Source organism: Vigna umbellata, chromosome 1, assembly GCF_029865625.1.
Source record: "Vigna umbellata cultivar VRB3 chromosome 1, Vumbellata_1.0, whole genome shotgun sequence".
Classification (NCBI taxonomy): domain Eukaryota; kingdom Viridiplantae; phylum Streptophyta; class Magnoliopsida; order Fabales; family Fabaceae; genus Vigna; species Vigna umbellata.
Genome location: NC_142165.1, coordinates 99980412 through 99994992, shown reverse-complemented (window position 1 = coordinate 99994992; position 14581 = coordinate 99980412). Strand labels below are relative to the sequence as shown.

At 33.5% G+C, this 14581-nt stretch overlaps 1 protein-coding gene across 1 annotated transcript; it reads right to left on the bottom strand.

The window, feature by feature from the left end:
* Positions 1–263: 263 nt before the first annotated feature.
* ABCG32 (pleiotropic drug resistance 4) lies at positions 264–11251 on the bottom strand. The gene is made up of 24 exons (XM_047317154.2): positions 10776–11251; positions 10448–10568; positions 10259–10347; positions 8904–8988; positions 8012–8171; positions 7856–7932; positions 7722–7775; positions 6648–6738; positions 6262–6563; positions 5891–6172; positions 5270–5586; positions 5025–5185; positions 4839–4942; positions 4541–4700; positions 4298–4417; positions 4133–4224; positions 3722–4054; positions 3349–3639; positions 2914–2997; positions 2677–2810; positions 2307–2534; positions 1730–1901; positions 1384–1638; positions 264–779 (listed from the first exon to the last, which is right to left on the bottom strand). Exons 1-24 carry the CDS (start codon positions 11048–11050, stop codon positions 510–512), a joined length of 4257 nt encoding a protein of 1418 aa, XP_047173110.2. The 5' UTR covers positions 11051–11251; the 3' UTR covers positions 264–509.
* Positions 11252–14581: the final 3330 nt, after the last annotated feature.

The window sequence follows — 14581 nt, the reverse complement described above, 5'->3', positions numbered from 1 at the left end:
TTTCAGAGTTTCTTGCTAGATATTAGTATTTTATTTATAAACTTTGCTATATCATATCAACAGTGGTCTGCATCTCGAAGAATAAATTTTAAATTTTTAGTGAAATCAGGTAATTAAAATCTTCAATCTCTTTTGCAGTCGTATTCTGAGGTTGTTATTTTCATTTCATTATCTACATCTTAAAAACACTACAAATCCTCAGTATACAATTCTTAAAAATAGAGTTGAAGAAACAGAAGTATAATGTATAGGATAGGATCAAGTGACAAAATAAGAAGATAATTATATAATTTTATTGTTCACTTTCACCAAAATCTGTCTTTACCAATGAGTAATATCGGACTCTATATCTAACAAAAACCTTATGAACCAATAATAGGTCACTTTACAACATATATGTCCCTGAATCATATAAAAGCAGAGGCTATTAATGCTATACTATGATCATATCGCTATACAGATGTCAAGCTTATTTTTTGAGGCATTAAAAACCTAACAAGTCTATCCCATCATCTCCTTTGGAAATTGAAGGATTTAATTGCGAAGGCAAATATAACTGCAAAAAATATGCAGAATCCAGCCACCATAACAGCTGTAACCCACAAGAAATCATGCCTGTACCCAAACACTGCTTCAAGTAATTGTCTTATGCTCGTCTTGTTCCCACCAGAGAGCTTCACTGAATGATAGTCACCACCGTACTGTGACGTCAGGAGACCATTAAGACTCCAGGCTACTGGGTTTGCCCAGTAATACCATCTCCACCAAATAGGAATTCTCTGAGAAATTAAACCAGAAAAAGTTTATACATGACAGAATTTAGTGCACAAGTTGGTGTCTTTCTCAATACACATAAAAATAACATGCCCATCAATGAAAGAATCAGTTGTCCAAGTATGGAATGAATATGCCTAGAGTTTTGTAGAGTCGGATCCTGTCTTATTGCAGTGTGAAATTAGATCCTTCGTTTTCGGGTAGAAATATTGTTAGATAAACTAGTTAAAACCCAAAAAACGTTAATAATATAAAACTCTTAGAGAATCACAGAGCACATCATGTTAATAGTCACTTTTAGGAGTAACAATTTTTAAAACTTTTTGGTATATCAGTTTATTTGAAAGATTTTACTGCAATGTAATACCCGACTATATATGTTTGACTTCAGAATAGTCCAGAAGTTAATTATTCATTGGGTGCAAATAAATTAAAGCAGTCAATGTAAAAAAATTATCATTGGATATTATTAATCCTTACTTGGAATATTAAATTTAGTATTGAGAATTTTTCAAGGAAAGCTCGGAAATTGTTCTCATTGCATTGCTTTTCAGCATTTTTTTTTTGTAACACTCCAGAAAGATAGCAATGAAGTATCAGTTTCCATACCTCACGAGGAATCATAAAACCACTGAAAAGGTTCCACAACATATAAAATGGAGCAGCGATGATGGCAGCAACATTATGATTTGGTGTGATAGCCGTTGTCATCATTCCATAGAAGGTAAAATATAACATCGTAAAATACATGAAGAATAAGTACCAAATGAACCTATCAACAGTCCAGATAAAGGAACCCATGGAATAGAATATGGAAGAGTATATAATAGCCTGTGCGAACACATAAGGGAATTCAATAACAACCTGCACATCGTAGGATCACGAGTGAGTTAACTTACGGAAACCTTCTATTCCCGTACACTAATTCTAAATTATATTATGTCTGAAAAAATACCTGAGCAAATGCAAATGATAATGCCGAATACATCCCTGCAGCTCTTTCTCTATAAGAAACAAATCTTTCCACGGAAACAACAGGCTGAACAGCTGTGCCATTTGTAATACCGATGAAGAGGATTGCCGAATACATGGATCCCATGGCATTAAATATATCTTGCTGCGTCTCCCTGAAAAAGAAAAACAAGGTTCTTACATAAAGTCTGATGGTTAAAAAACAGAAAAATACGTCAGATTCAGTGACAGTATAAATAAACTAAATTTAGCATATAGTCTAACTATTTCGATAATCTCAAATAAAACAATGTAAAGTAATCTACTTGGCACACTAACTAAAACTAGTTCAACAAGAGGATAGATGGCTCTGTAAATAGCTAATGTCTAGCAGGGTTTTGTCAATACAGTTTACAAACGGGCACAGGTCCATATACCTCTAGCAGGAAAACATTACAGCGATGTACCAAAAAATTAGAAAATTTGGAAAGTGTACGGCTCCCCAAATTTGAAGCATATGAGCCAAAATGTTACTTGAAATCGAAGATCCATATAATAAAGGAAAAATGAAAGGAAAAGACCTTTTAGCACCAAATCTCCAGCATATCGTACCGAGCATCAATGAGATGATGACGGTGTAAAAAAAGCGAACAGCAGTGTACTGAGGGTTACGCCAGTAAGAAAGATTTTGCTTCCACAGACAAGTTAGGAACTGCTCAAAAGGTGAACGACTGTACTTGGTTGGAAAATGTAATTCTTTTGAATTACTACTTGGCTTGCTCAACCTTTCAACCAACTCTTGGTTATATCTGAAGAAAAACATGGTATGTTTATATAAAAACCAAACAAAAAAAAATATGAACAAAATTTACCTTTAAAAAAAAAAAAAAAAAAACTATATATATATATATATATATATATATATATATACACACACACACACACACATACTGGTACAAGCTTGATCCTCTGTAGATTTCTGCAAAGTCCACTCCCAGCCGGTTTTCTTCAGCCGACGATGTAACCTCTAGCATCCACGTAGCAGGGTTATATCCAGGCCTGATCTTTGGAACTCCTTCTATTGCCTACAAAAATATAGATATTATGAATAATTGAGGATTATATTGCTTCATTACCATCCAACCATATACTATATGTTCAGTAAGAGCTAAGAGTGCACCAGCTTACTTCAAAATAACTGATCAGTTCACTAGATTTAGGACCAAGTGGACCAGCATAAATGAGCTCTCCTCCCCTTTTCATACACAGAAGCTGTAAACGATGTTGGGGTTTCGTCAGACCAGTGAAGAAAAGACAGTGTTAAAAGAGAAGGTCAAATAGAAACATAAAATATGATGCTTCGTTTTAGAAACCATCAATCTTTTCGAATTATAGACATGGTCGGGAAAATCAAAATATAAAAATAAAAAAGCTAGGCCATCTTTTATACGCACACGGCCATAATTGAAGTAAATTACGGTATAACAACAATATAATAATGTCAGCTAAAAGTAAAAAGTTGGTTGCTCCATGGGAGAGAGGATATATTGCCTATGGATAAAGTAAAATTCCAAATATCAATGCTTAAATGAAATGCTTAAAATACCCTCATAAAGAGAATACCTCATCAAATGATTCAAAAATGTCAATGCTAGGCTGATGGATCGTGCACACTATTGTTCTCCCAGTATTAACTATATTCCTTACAGTTCTCATCACAATGGCTGCGGCACGGGCATCCAATCCAGAAGTGGGCTCATCCATGAAGACTATAGAAGGGTTGGCAACCAGTTCCACTGCTATAGTCAACCGTTTTCGTTGTTCAGTTGACAAACCATCAATTCCGGGTAGACCCACTAGTGCTCCACGTAACGGGGTGAGTTCCACAAGCTCCATTATCTCCTCAACGAAGGCCTGGTCGTCAAAAGGGGGAAGTTATGTACTTATTTTTATCAAAACAATACCAGAAGGTGTCTATAAATACTATGTTTCACACCTTTTGTGTCTCCAAGTCAACATCTGAAGACAATCGAAGCCAAGCAGAGAACAGTAAGGATTCCCAAACAGTCAAACAAGGAGAATGAACATCAGTCTGCTCACAGTAACCAGAAATTCTAGCAAAAGTGTCTTGTCTTTTGGGATAACCAGATATATATACACCCCCTTCTATGACTCCGCCAGTTTTTCTTCCAGCTAGTACATCCATCAGCGTCGTTTTTCCGGCACCGCTTACTCCAACCAATGCTGTCAACACACCAGGTCTAAAGGATCCAGTAACATTAACAAGCAGCGGTAACCTGTCCTCTAGTATCCCTTGTTGTTTCAATTCCTGAAGCAACAATTGAATAAGTTAGCATTTACCGTAAATTAAATTTTACAAAATAAAGATAACGATTATTTTACATACCAAAGGAACATCCACATAATAATTGATATTGCTGAAAACCATGGATAGTGGTTGAAATGGAAGAACCATTCCTTTTTGCTTAAAATGCTTTCCTGGGAGAATATGAGAATTAGATGAAATGAAACTATCCAACACAAACACGTGAACAAGTCATAATTTACAAACCACTTGATGCCGATCGCTGCAAGTACTCTCTCAGCTCAATAACAACACTTTCACCTATTCTTCTCTTTTCTCTTTCTTGAAGCTCATCCTTTGAAACTATAGCTTGTTGTCTTCCCATGGCTGAAGTGAAGTTTAGGAATATATCATAAAAATATTACTAAACACAAGTTCATTTTGGTCTATAAAGCACCAGAAGGCACCGTAACATTAGAACGGGATTATATGGAGAATAACGTGTCTTACGATTAAGGTAAGCCAAGAATATTGTAAATAGAATGTTGAACAAAATTGTGTATCCAACCATTGCCCCAAGACCAATCCAATACCAATAGCTTTCTGCATACAAACTCCGCTGTTTTAGTACTTCCACACCCAATGAGTGGGTCGTCTGATTTCCAGCTTTCTGTAAAAAGATTAAATAGTGAGTACATTTTCAAACGCAGTAAGAAAATTAACATTATCATCCTCGTTTTGCAACTAGAAAAATAGTTACAATGGTTATGAAAGAATCACGTTCCTATAATCACAAGAAGGATTATACCTTATCCCAAGAATGTCCAAGAAACTCGTTCACTGAAGCTGAATTTTGTGCATACATCAAAGGAGAAATCCAAAAACCCCATATCCACCAAACAGGTATACGGTCTGCCCAAAAATGAGATAGAAAGTAAAAAAAACTACTTTATCAAATCGACTTTAGAAACATGAAAATATACTCCCGTTCAACCTCTAGAAATTATATATCCGCCAAGAGCCATTACAACCAACATGGCAAAGGATCCAAAGGTATTGGATACTATCATATTTCGGCCCAGAGATCCTATCAAACGAAACAGACCTATAGACATCTGGTGCAGAAAGAAGAAAAGCAAGAACTGCTGAAAAAATCTGTAAATCCAGAAGTAAACAAAAATATTCAGGTAAGAAAAACACTAAGAATAAACGAAATCACTAAGTGAATATAAGAGTTACCTGGTAATCGAAGGATCATATCCAATTGCATAGTATGTGACAGCCACCCAACATCCAGCCTCTATCGCGGAAGTTGGGATACTAAGGAACCAAGAAGGCAGTGTATATGCCCAGCTAGGATAGAAGTGCAGATCTCTGTGCTTGTAAAGGACTGGAAGTTTTGCAACTAACATTGACACCTCGGTAAAACCATTGAAAAGAATAATAACCATAGAAAAGTACAGTGATCCAAGATATAGGCCCCCATCGTCAATTGTATTATGGTGCATTGTTGTTCGGAAGAAAACACTCATTGTAATTAAGGCCACCAAAAGTAGCTGAAAATAATACATAAGGGTCAAGATCAGCTCCATATAATCCTTACATTGTTACATATCCATCTTAGAACCAATAAAAAGTCAAAATTTTCCACAGCTATGTACAAAAAAAACAAAGAGACTACGATATGACTACAACATATTTTCACATCAAATTAAACGAAAAATTATCTAGATTAAGGGACTACACAAGAGTTATTGTTTTATTTTCTTAGCTCATTTATTTTATCACGAGAATTGCTTTAAAACAATTATAAATTAACTGTCGTACGTTTTAACCGTGGATTTATATCGGTAAGATTACCTGAACAAACTTAAAAACATAGATAAATGAATTCCGTTTCATGAGAAGCTTCTGCCACTGATAATTAGTCTTGAGAAGTTCAAGCCTTTTGGCGCCATAGCTAAGAGTTGCCAAGGCAGCTGGATGATTATGGCGTCTATCGAAAGGTGTATTTAGTTGCTCAGACAAAAGCCTGCCCTCACGATATAAGGAAAATGCTTCGGCGAACTTTCCAACAGGTACATATCGGTAAGGGCGATCGAGAACAGACCAGTACTGCTCTTGGTCCTTCTTAGACGTTACCTGTTCAGAAGAATTTGAAGTCTGAAGTGAACCGTCACTAAATCAAATATAGCCGAAACATAAATTCCAATGTGGTTATTAGTACTCACTTCTTGCAAGAAATCTGCTACATTTTTCCGCTCTGGACAACTGAATCCCATTTGTCTGAAAAAATCAACAGCAGCTTCACGGGGGCCTTGATATACAATCTGACCCTCGCACAAAAGAATAACATCATCAAACAATTCGTAGGTCTCGGGTGCTGGTTGAAGAAGAGATACAATTGTGGTCGCATCAAGTGCACGGGTTGAATGCTTAAGATATCTGATAATTTGATAAGTAGTTGAACTATCAAGACCAGTTGATATCTCATCCATGAATAGCACTCTTGCTGGACCAATTAATAGTTCACCTGTAAATCAAACATAAACTGATTATCACATGTCAAACACATCTAACGTGCTAGTACACACGACAAAGTGATGATGTCTTTAACCTGTTGTAAGACGTTTCTTTTGCCCCCCTGAGATGCCCTTGAGCATTTCATCTCCCACCAATGTGTCACCACATATGTCCAAACCTAATATCTTTGTGAGAAATATTTTAGTATTTGTTCAAATTCAAAAAGACTACAAAACGAAAAGAACGATATAATTCAGATACAAGACGCGTAGTAGATAATGGTGGCTTGTGAATCTTCATTGATATCACTTGTTGAAACGTTAAACGAGGTTAGCATGTGGCCTTAGTGAATAATTTTGGACTAATGGTTTTAATTTTGCTTGACAAAACAATATATAGTTTATATGACAGGACATTTCTCACATACATGCGTTAACAAGTTGACAAAATTAGTTTAGTAAATTGATAAAATAACCAATTTAATCTAACAAAGATATTTTAACAGACAATACTAAAGCAAAAGTATGCAAGAGACCAAAAATTTATTCTAGTCATTTATATGTTCTATCTAGACCAGCGTATGAAAAAGTTAGGTATGTCTCTTTCTTTATCTATTTTTTTCCATCTAGATTCTCAGGCTGCAAGAAAATTCAGATTATTTCACCATGGTTACTTCCTTGCTTTGTGGTCCTTTATTATAATCCATCGTTACTTTTGTCAAACGTCTTGCTTTTAATTTTTTTCTAATTTAACATTCATCTAATAATATATTAACACGTGGATTTCGTATTTTCTTGTGCATAATTTTTACAGTGATGGACTTAAGGAGAGTATTTTAGTTAACTTGTCATGATTTAGTTTACGAGTCGTCACAATAATATGATCCAATCATCAGCTTAGTCCAGCATTCAATTTTGGCGTGTAATCCATGGCGATAATCCTCCATTCTTTCTCTAATTCTTCTTATGCGGGGACTTTCTCACTTCAAACACACTCAAATTGTATCCAACAAATAATTATTAGGCATAACGAACACCATTAATAATAAAAAAAAAATCAAATACAAATAAAAATTCAGGACCTCAGGTCATAATCACAAGAAAAATCGTTGTGCATTCAAGAGTAACAACTTTTTTTTACAAGAGTAATATAGTTCTTAGATTTGTACCTTCATGATGTACTCCACCACAAGATTTGTTTCTAGTCCCCCAAGAGCAAATGACTACAAAAGAAACTAGAGTGAATTAATTTGTATCCCTGAATGAAGTTCATCAATTTCAGAGAAAAAAAATGCAAGGTTACCTTCATGAATAGATCAAGATCTTCATCTGGTTTTATTCCAGCATTCTTTTCTCTTCTGGCAAGTTCTAGCAACATATCTGGTAAGAGTCCACGATTTAGAATTAGCATATAAACTTGCAAATTAAACTTGTTAAGACAATCACATAAGAAATATACCAAATTTAAATCCAACGCCTTGACAACGACCAGCAAACTGGAGAGTTTCCCTCACGGTCATCTCTGCCACATGCCAATCTTGTTGGCTGATATAAGCAGCAGTCCTCTGAGGAACAAACTCTTTCAGACCATGTCCATTGTATGTAATGTTCCCAGACATCTTCAAACGGCATAAATACATACATGAGATCGGGGAAAGAAACCAATATATAAATCCAGAGTAGAGTATTGGCATAAATGATCAAGTATAAATCAAAGAGAAGGCATTTATCAGCTTTTTTTCTATCCAGTTCAGTCTAATTGAAAACAAAATTCTGTTTCTTTAGAGAAGAATAAAATTCCATTTATGAAAAAGGTACTTTTTACACGATCTAAGATAACAGTGAAAAAGCCAACTTTGAAGATAAATTCGACAATTTGATTGTTTTCTTCTTTGGAAAAAAAATAAGGGAAGAAAAACGTCAACAGTGGGTTTGTGCCAAAAAACCAATAAAATTGAAGACTGTACTTTTAAAATCAACTTTTCCGTTATCAACTTACACCATACAAATCAATACTTTAGTAACCACTGCACTACTTATAAATAATGGACAAGATTTTATTTTCTTTACATCCATTTATTATGGATAATGGCACCAAAAACGAAAATCTCGAGTATGGATAACTCCAAACAGAGTGTAGAAAAGGCTCCGAATAGAGAGTTTATTACATTTTGGAAAGTTGTTCGTATTCATTTCGATTTCCAAGCAATTTGTGCCGATACTCGATCGGCATTAAGCTTAAAAAGCACCTTGTCTGGCAAGAATTTTCAATAATATTGGCAAAGTAGTGGGGCGTCCAGACAAAAAGAAACCCCATTTTAATTTGATAGAGTAATTGGAAAACTTAGTACCTGCAACCCGGGTCCTAGCCTACCAGCAAGTGCTAATAGTAGTGTTGTTTTTCCGGAGCTTGGCGGACCCAATAGCAACGTTAGCCTGCGAGAATAACAGAATCACAGTCTATCCAATATACTTTCAAAAATTACAATTAGATTTTGGAAAAAAATTATCAAAGTATCATTTAATACATGACAACGATTTTTAGTCTTGTTTTGGGGTGTCAGTTCCTTCTCCCACAGGAAAAAAATAAAATAAAATAAACACGACAACGATATATTTGTCTGCCTGTGTTACATCATGCATGAAACGAATGCGGTTTATAGAAAATAAAATTGGAAATATTCAACAATTTTAAATAAAATATAAGTATTAAACAATGTTTTTCGAATCAATTTATTCGTTGTAACGAGCAGGAGAAACTGATTCGTAAAATTTATAATTTTATACATGTAAATGTTCTTTGAATAGGACTGGTAGTTGAATGTTAAAAAAAATGTCACTCTTTTATCCTTTTGATTTGTCAAAGTGCAGTTAACGCTAGGTTGAACTTATCCCTCAACAGTCAATGAAAAAACGGAAAATAGGCTACGTTGAACCTAATGCCAGGACTTATACCCTACCTACTGAGCAGTTAACAACAGCACTATCTATTTTCTTCTCACATCATATTATTGTTATACATACACTTCCCAGTATAGGTGAAAAGTATTCAAACAGCTAGAAATTTAGGTTTGATTTTATAAAAAAAATAATAGATTTAGCAACCTTGACTCGTTTTTTAAGCAATAATTATAATTGGAAATCTAAGCTTGGTTTATTTAAAAAAGAAATTAAAGTTTAATTTTATTCATTAAACTTAATTATGTTTATTTATGAGAAGTTTTCTTTAAAAGTACCTGATAATAAATGTTTGTTTGAAAATAAATATATGTGCACAACACAAACATGTACTAAATAGTAGATCTATGTAAAAAGAATTATGACCAGTTATTCACCAAGATTTTGCCTTGAGCTTGTAAAACGTGACTTTTTAGAAATGTAAGTAATTAACGTTGATCTCAAAATATTTAGTTATAAATTTAGAATCAAACTTATAGTATCTATTTTTTTAGTTTATACATCTAAAATTTGCTCTTTTAATTCTGTGCATTCATTTAACTCGTCTTAGTTATTATAGTATTTAAGTTAATTATAAATGCATGTGTCAAGGTCCAATGCAGAGCCTAAAACAAAAAATTGTATGAATATCGAGAAAAAAAAACTTTATTAATTAAGCACATGGATTTAAAGGAACATTATACTAGTGAATCTGGCCGTGGTGACCGTGGATTTTTTTTTTTACCACATTACTTATCTCAACACTGACCTTGAAGGTCTAATAATCCCACTGATGTCCGCTAGAATTGTCAATTTGCTTCTCTTCCTTCTGTATATCAGCAACTGCCTTAAAAGAGCCTAATTACACATGTAATATTAGAACCACGTTCCAAACAGGAAAAGCATGAAAAGGAAGATATTACAAATTAGGGAATGAAAGGTGAGAAAAAGTAAGCACCTCCGTCATGTTACAAATGAAATTAGGAATAGTTGGCAGAGCTCTGCTACCGACATGTACGTAAGTCTCAACAGTCAAGTTCTGAAATCGAACTTCAATTTTCGGAAACTCCAAACCTACTCTGCGGAGTTCAGCATCCAGTAAAACACATTCAGCAAAATTTACCACCTACATTCTGATAATATTTAAACTGAAAGATCGAGAAGAAGCAGTAATAATTGTAAGCAAAGAACAAACACCGGTATTGTCAACTGTAATTGACTTAGAATCGCAAGTCCTGCTACTCAGTTACTCTAGAATATGGCAACAAGAGAAAGAGAGAGATTACGCGTTGAATCGACTTCTCATGCGGTGGAAGATGATCTCAGGATCATTGTCGACGCAGTCGACGAGCCTTTCAAGAAGAAGGCGCTGGTCCTGCGACTGGAGATCTCTAACGTCGATCTCCTTCATGTCACCAGTGAGATTCTTGAAGATTCCCCGGCGCGCTCGTTTATAAGTAGGGAGCCTCTCCAGCGCCGCCCAGCGCAGCGCCTCCTCGTCTTCCCCTTGCTCCCTGAAGGAGGCCGATCTGGCGAAGGCGTTCTCCGCAGAGTTCCACATTGCGCCCTCCCACCGCCACTGAAAAAAGTAAGAGAGTCCAGAACGCCTTGTGTGATTAGGAATGAATGTAGACGCAGTACTTCTTCTTCTACTAGTTGTTTGTTTTTAGCGTTGGATAGGAGGTAGTTGAGACTTGAGAGAGTACATTAATGGCCGCACTTTCTCTTTCTTCTTTGTTGAAGTGCAGCATAATGTCTGCGTGCTGTTAGAGGACCCTCATTTAATAGCCGCGGGAAAGACAAGTAAGGGGTTCTCTGCAACTTCCACGCGCTCTCTTGTTCCTACCCGCTCTGTTTAAGAGGACACGTCTCAGAGGACATACTTGTAATTTCAACATCTTCATACTTACTATAGTTTATGTCATAATGATGTATATTAGTGCTAACAAGCGATAACGTTCACAATGCCCCCCTTTTCCGAAAACGGTTATACAGTGTGAGATTTATCGTTTTGCCCTTGAATGATGACGATCCAATGGTGGATATGATGCGATTCGCTATTACTATTTTGGGAAGGCACCTTGCTGCCGCTGGTTTCACGAGTGGGACTACCCTCTATAGTGACCTTTTTGCCTCCTCCACGAATCATTCAGATTAAAATAAAATAATGAAATTAAAATATTTAAGATTTTAAATTTTTTATAATCTTTTATCATATATTTCTTAGTACATACTTCACTATTCAATTCTCTTAGTGATCCTATACCATCTCAGTTGCCAAATATATGTTCGCCAACCAAAATCGATAATTAAAAATTATTGATTTAGTTTATTAGTTTAAGATTGTAACTAAAATAAGATTAAACACATGGATTAACTAAATACTAAGATGAATAATTAGTAACATGAATCAGATTTATCCAGATAAAAAAATTTATAAACAATAATATAAATAACACGCTAGAAAGGAACTAAGTATTCTTGAAGTTGCTAACTTTGAGTCTTTGGAATGTTTTGTAGGATATATTTGGTCATATAGAATTATTTTATTTTATTTTATTTTAATGAAAAAAATGTTAATTTTTTTTATAAGTTAACAGTACCATGTTGTAAGAATACAATTTCACAACAAAAAATTTACCATGAGAGTTATTTAAAAAAATAAGAATTAAATAAAATATTTTTATAAGATCTAATATATTTTATGAAGACTTCCACCAACATTCTTTAACAAACTTTACAATTTTTGAGTCAAAACGTTTTTAGATCTGTTTCAAATTAAATTAGAATTTGCATGCTAAAAATACTTCAATACTTAAGTAACTAATCTAGATGACAATAAATATTATAATAATGAATGTAAATAATTTAACTCATATTATGTTATTTTTACTATGTTTATACACTTTTACTTTTTGATTTGATAAATCTCATCAATATAGATAAATATCTTAATTAATCTAAATTAATTTATTTTGTGTTAATTTTATAATATTTATACACTTTTACTTTGATAGATCTCATCAATATAGATAAATACCTTAACTAAACTGAATTAATTTACTTAATGTTGTTTTAGTTATTACTTTAATTTAATAATCATTTACCATGGTTAATATGTCTTAATCAAAATAATACAATATTATTCGAGTAAATGCAAATCGATGTTATTTTAGATTAGAAAATCGAGATAATCTTAAATAAATAAATCAGAGAGCATCTACCAGGGTGACTCGTTGTGTGAATCCATTTGCTCAATTGATTTTAAACCTTCCTACCATCAATCTAAGGCATTTTATACACAATTTCTACTCCAAATAAGCAAATTCATCAACTTAGAGACTCAAATCTCATTCTACCACTTTTGGCACTACTTTCAGCCACTTAAGGACTCAAGCAAGTCCTAATTGACCTATCTAACCTATTATAACTTATCAATATAGCCTACAACTCCTAGTTCACAATTTCACTACCCCGCTTCCTCAAAACTTACCTAAAACTAGTATACTTCATTCAAATTTCTCATAAGTCAGTCTCATATAACAGATTTTAACATTTCATCTAGTATATAACATCAAAATCATCATCCAAATCAGTTCATATTCATAGTTTCTTCATACACACTTACAACAGCCACGTAAGCACATTCATTCTAACATCAAAGTCAACAATTCAACTCATTATATATATATAACTAACATACTCTTCACACATGCACAATATAGTGAAATAAATAGAGATAAAATCCAGCTTTCCTTACCTCAGAAAAATACTATCCAACTCTAGAAAGCCTCAACTTGAAACTTGTGCCTCAAGGAAACTCTACAGAAATCTATAACTCACCGATTGGTGATAAGAAGTCAACTTTAGGACCTAAAATGAGATAGAAATTGAAGAGAAAACAACCAGATACATGCAAACAGGAATCGTTGCATGATCATGGTCCAAGAACGTACGAAAAAAGAGAAGAAACAACTTACAGGCTCAAAACAGGAAATTGATCGGTAGATATGGTAGTCCTTGATGCCAGGATCGTCTAGGTACTCCCTGATCGTCAAACAGATACCTCGAGAGTGAAAAAAAGTAGAGAGAAGTGAGAGAAAGAGAAAAGAACAGTGTTTAGAGAGATAGAAGTATTTTAGACAATGAACCAAACTTTATAAAGTTCTATTTATATTATAAGGTTATTTGATAATAAAATATCCAGTCTCATTATTTCAATACACTTATCTACTCTAATACTCCATTTTCTAGATTCTTACATAATTCATTTTTCTAAATATGAAAATTAATTACTTTTTGAAAATGAATGAAATAATGGTATAAATTTATATAATATAAATATATTTTCATTAATAAAATTTTAAAAATATTTATTATTTGCAAATATATTAAAAATAAATGCATAGCAATAGTTTTCATTATAAAATATAATTTATTATTTCCAAAATGTTCATTAATAGAAATATATAAACAAGTGCTTACAATTTTGAACTATATACTCAACATGTTTTGCCATATTATGTTTACCTTTTAATGGAATAACTTCCAACAATTAATTAATGGAAAGGCAACCTCCAGAAAGAGGACATAGGAGGTGGAAAAGTCAATAAAACCTCGTTTATAGCTGGACATTCTTGTTGGAAAAAACTGAGATTGAGTTTATGGCTTCCAAATTTATCTCATGGTGTCAGGTTGTTAGTTAAGGATACACTAAACATTCACCAAGTGGTGAAATTATATTGGTTTTCACTATTTTCAAATTAATTTAAGAACTAAAAATTTAAAAATCAATATTAAAAATATTATTTCACTATATACAAGAGTTTAGTACGGTCCAATATACCAAAATATATATTTATTTATTTATTTTTCAGAAAAATCTGTTGACTAAAAATAGCTTGAATATTGGGGCTAATGTACAAAACGTTGAAGATAAGATAACCTCGGCTCCTAAATTAAGACGAGATGAATTCAGATTCCCAAAGACAAAAATCCAGTATTATAAATAAATATTATTCATGAAATATGATATCTTGTTCCATTATTACAACATTATTATCTTTTATGTAAGGCTGATTTGAGTGTATTA

Bases quoted from the DNA above. Each gene is read 5' to 3' on its own strand.
- ABCG32 (XM_047317154.2), bottom strand. From the start codon at position 11,050: ATGTGGAACTCTGCGGAGAACGCCTTCGCCAGATCGGCCTCCTTCAGG. The intron at 8,172-8,903 runs GTACTAAGTTTT...TGCCGTTTGAAG, and splicing joins GGCTAGGACCCGGGTTGCAG to ATGTCTGGGAACATTACATA. The intron at 1,902-2,306 runs GTCTTTTCCTTT...TTTCTTTTTCAG, and splicing joins TGGAGATTTGGTGCTAAAAG to GGAGACGCAGCAAGATATAT.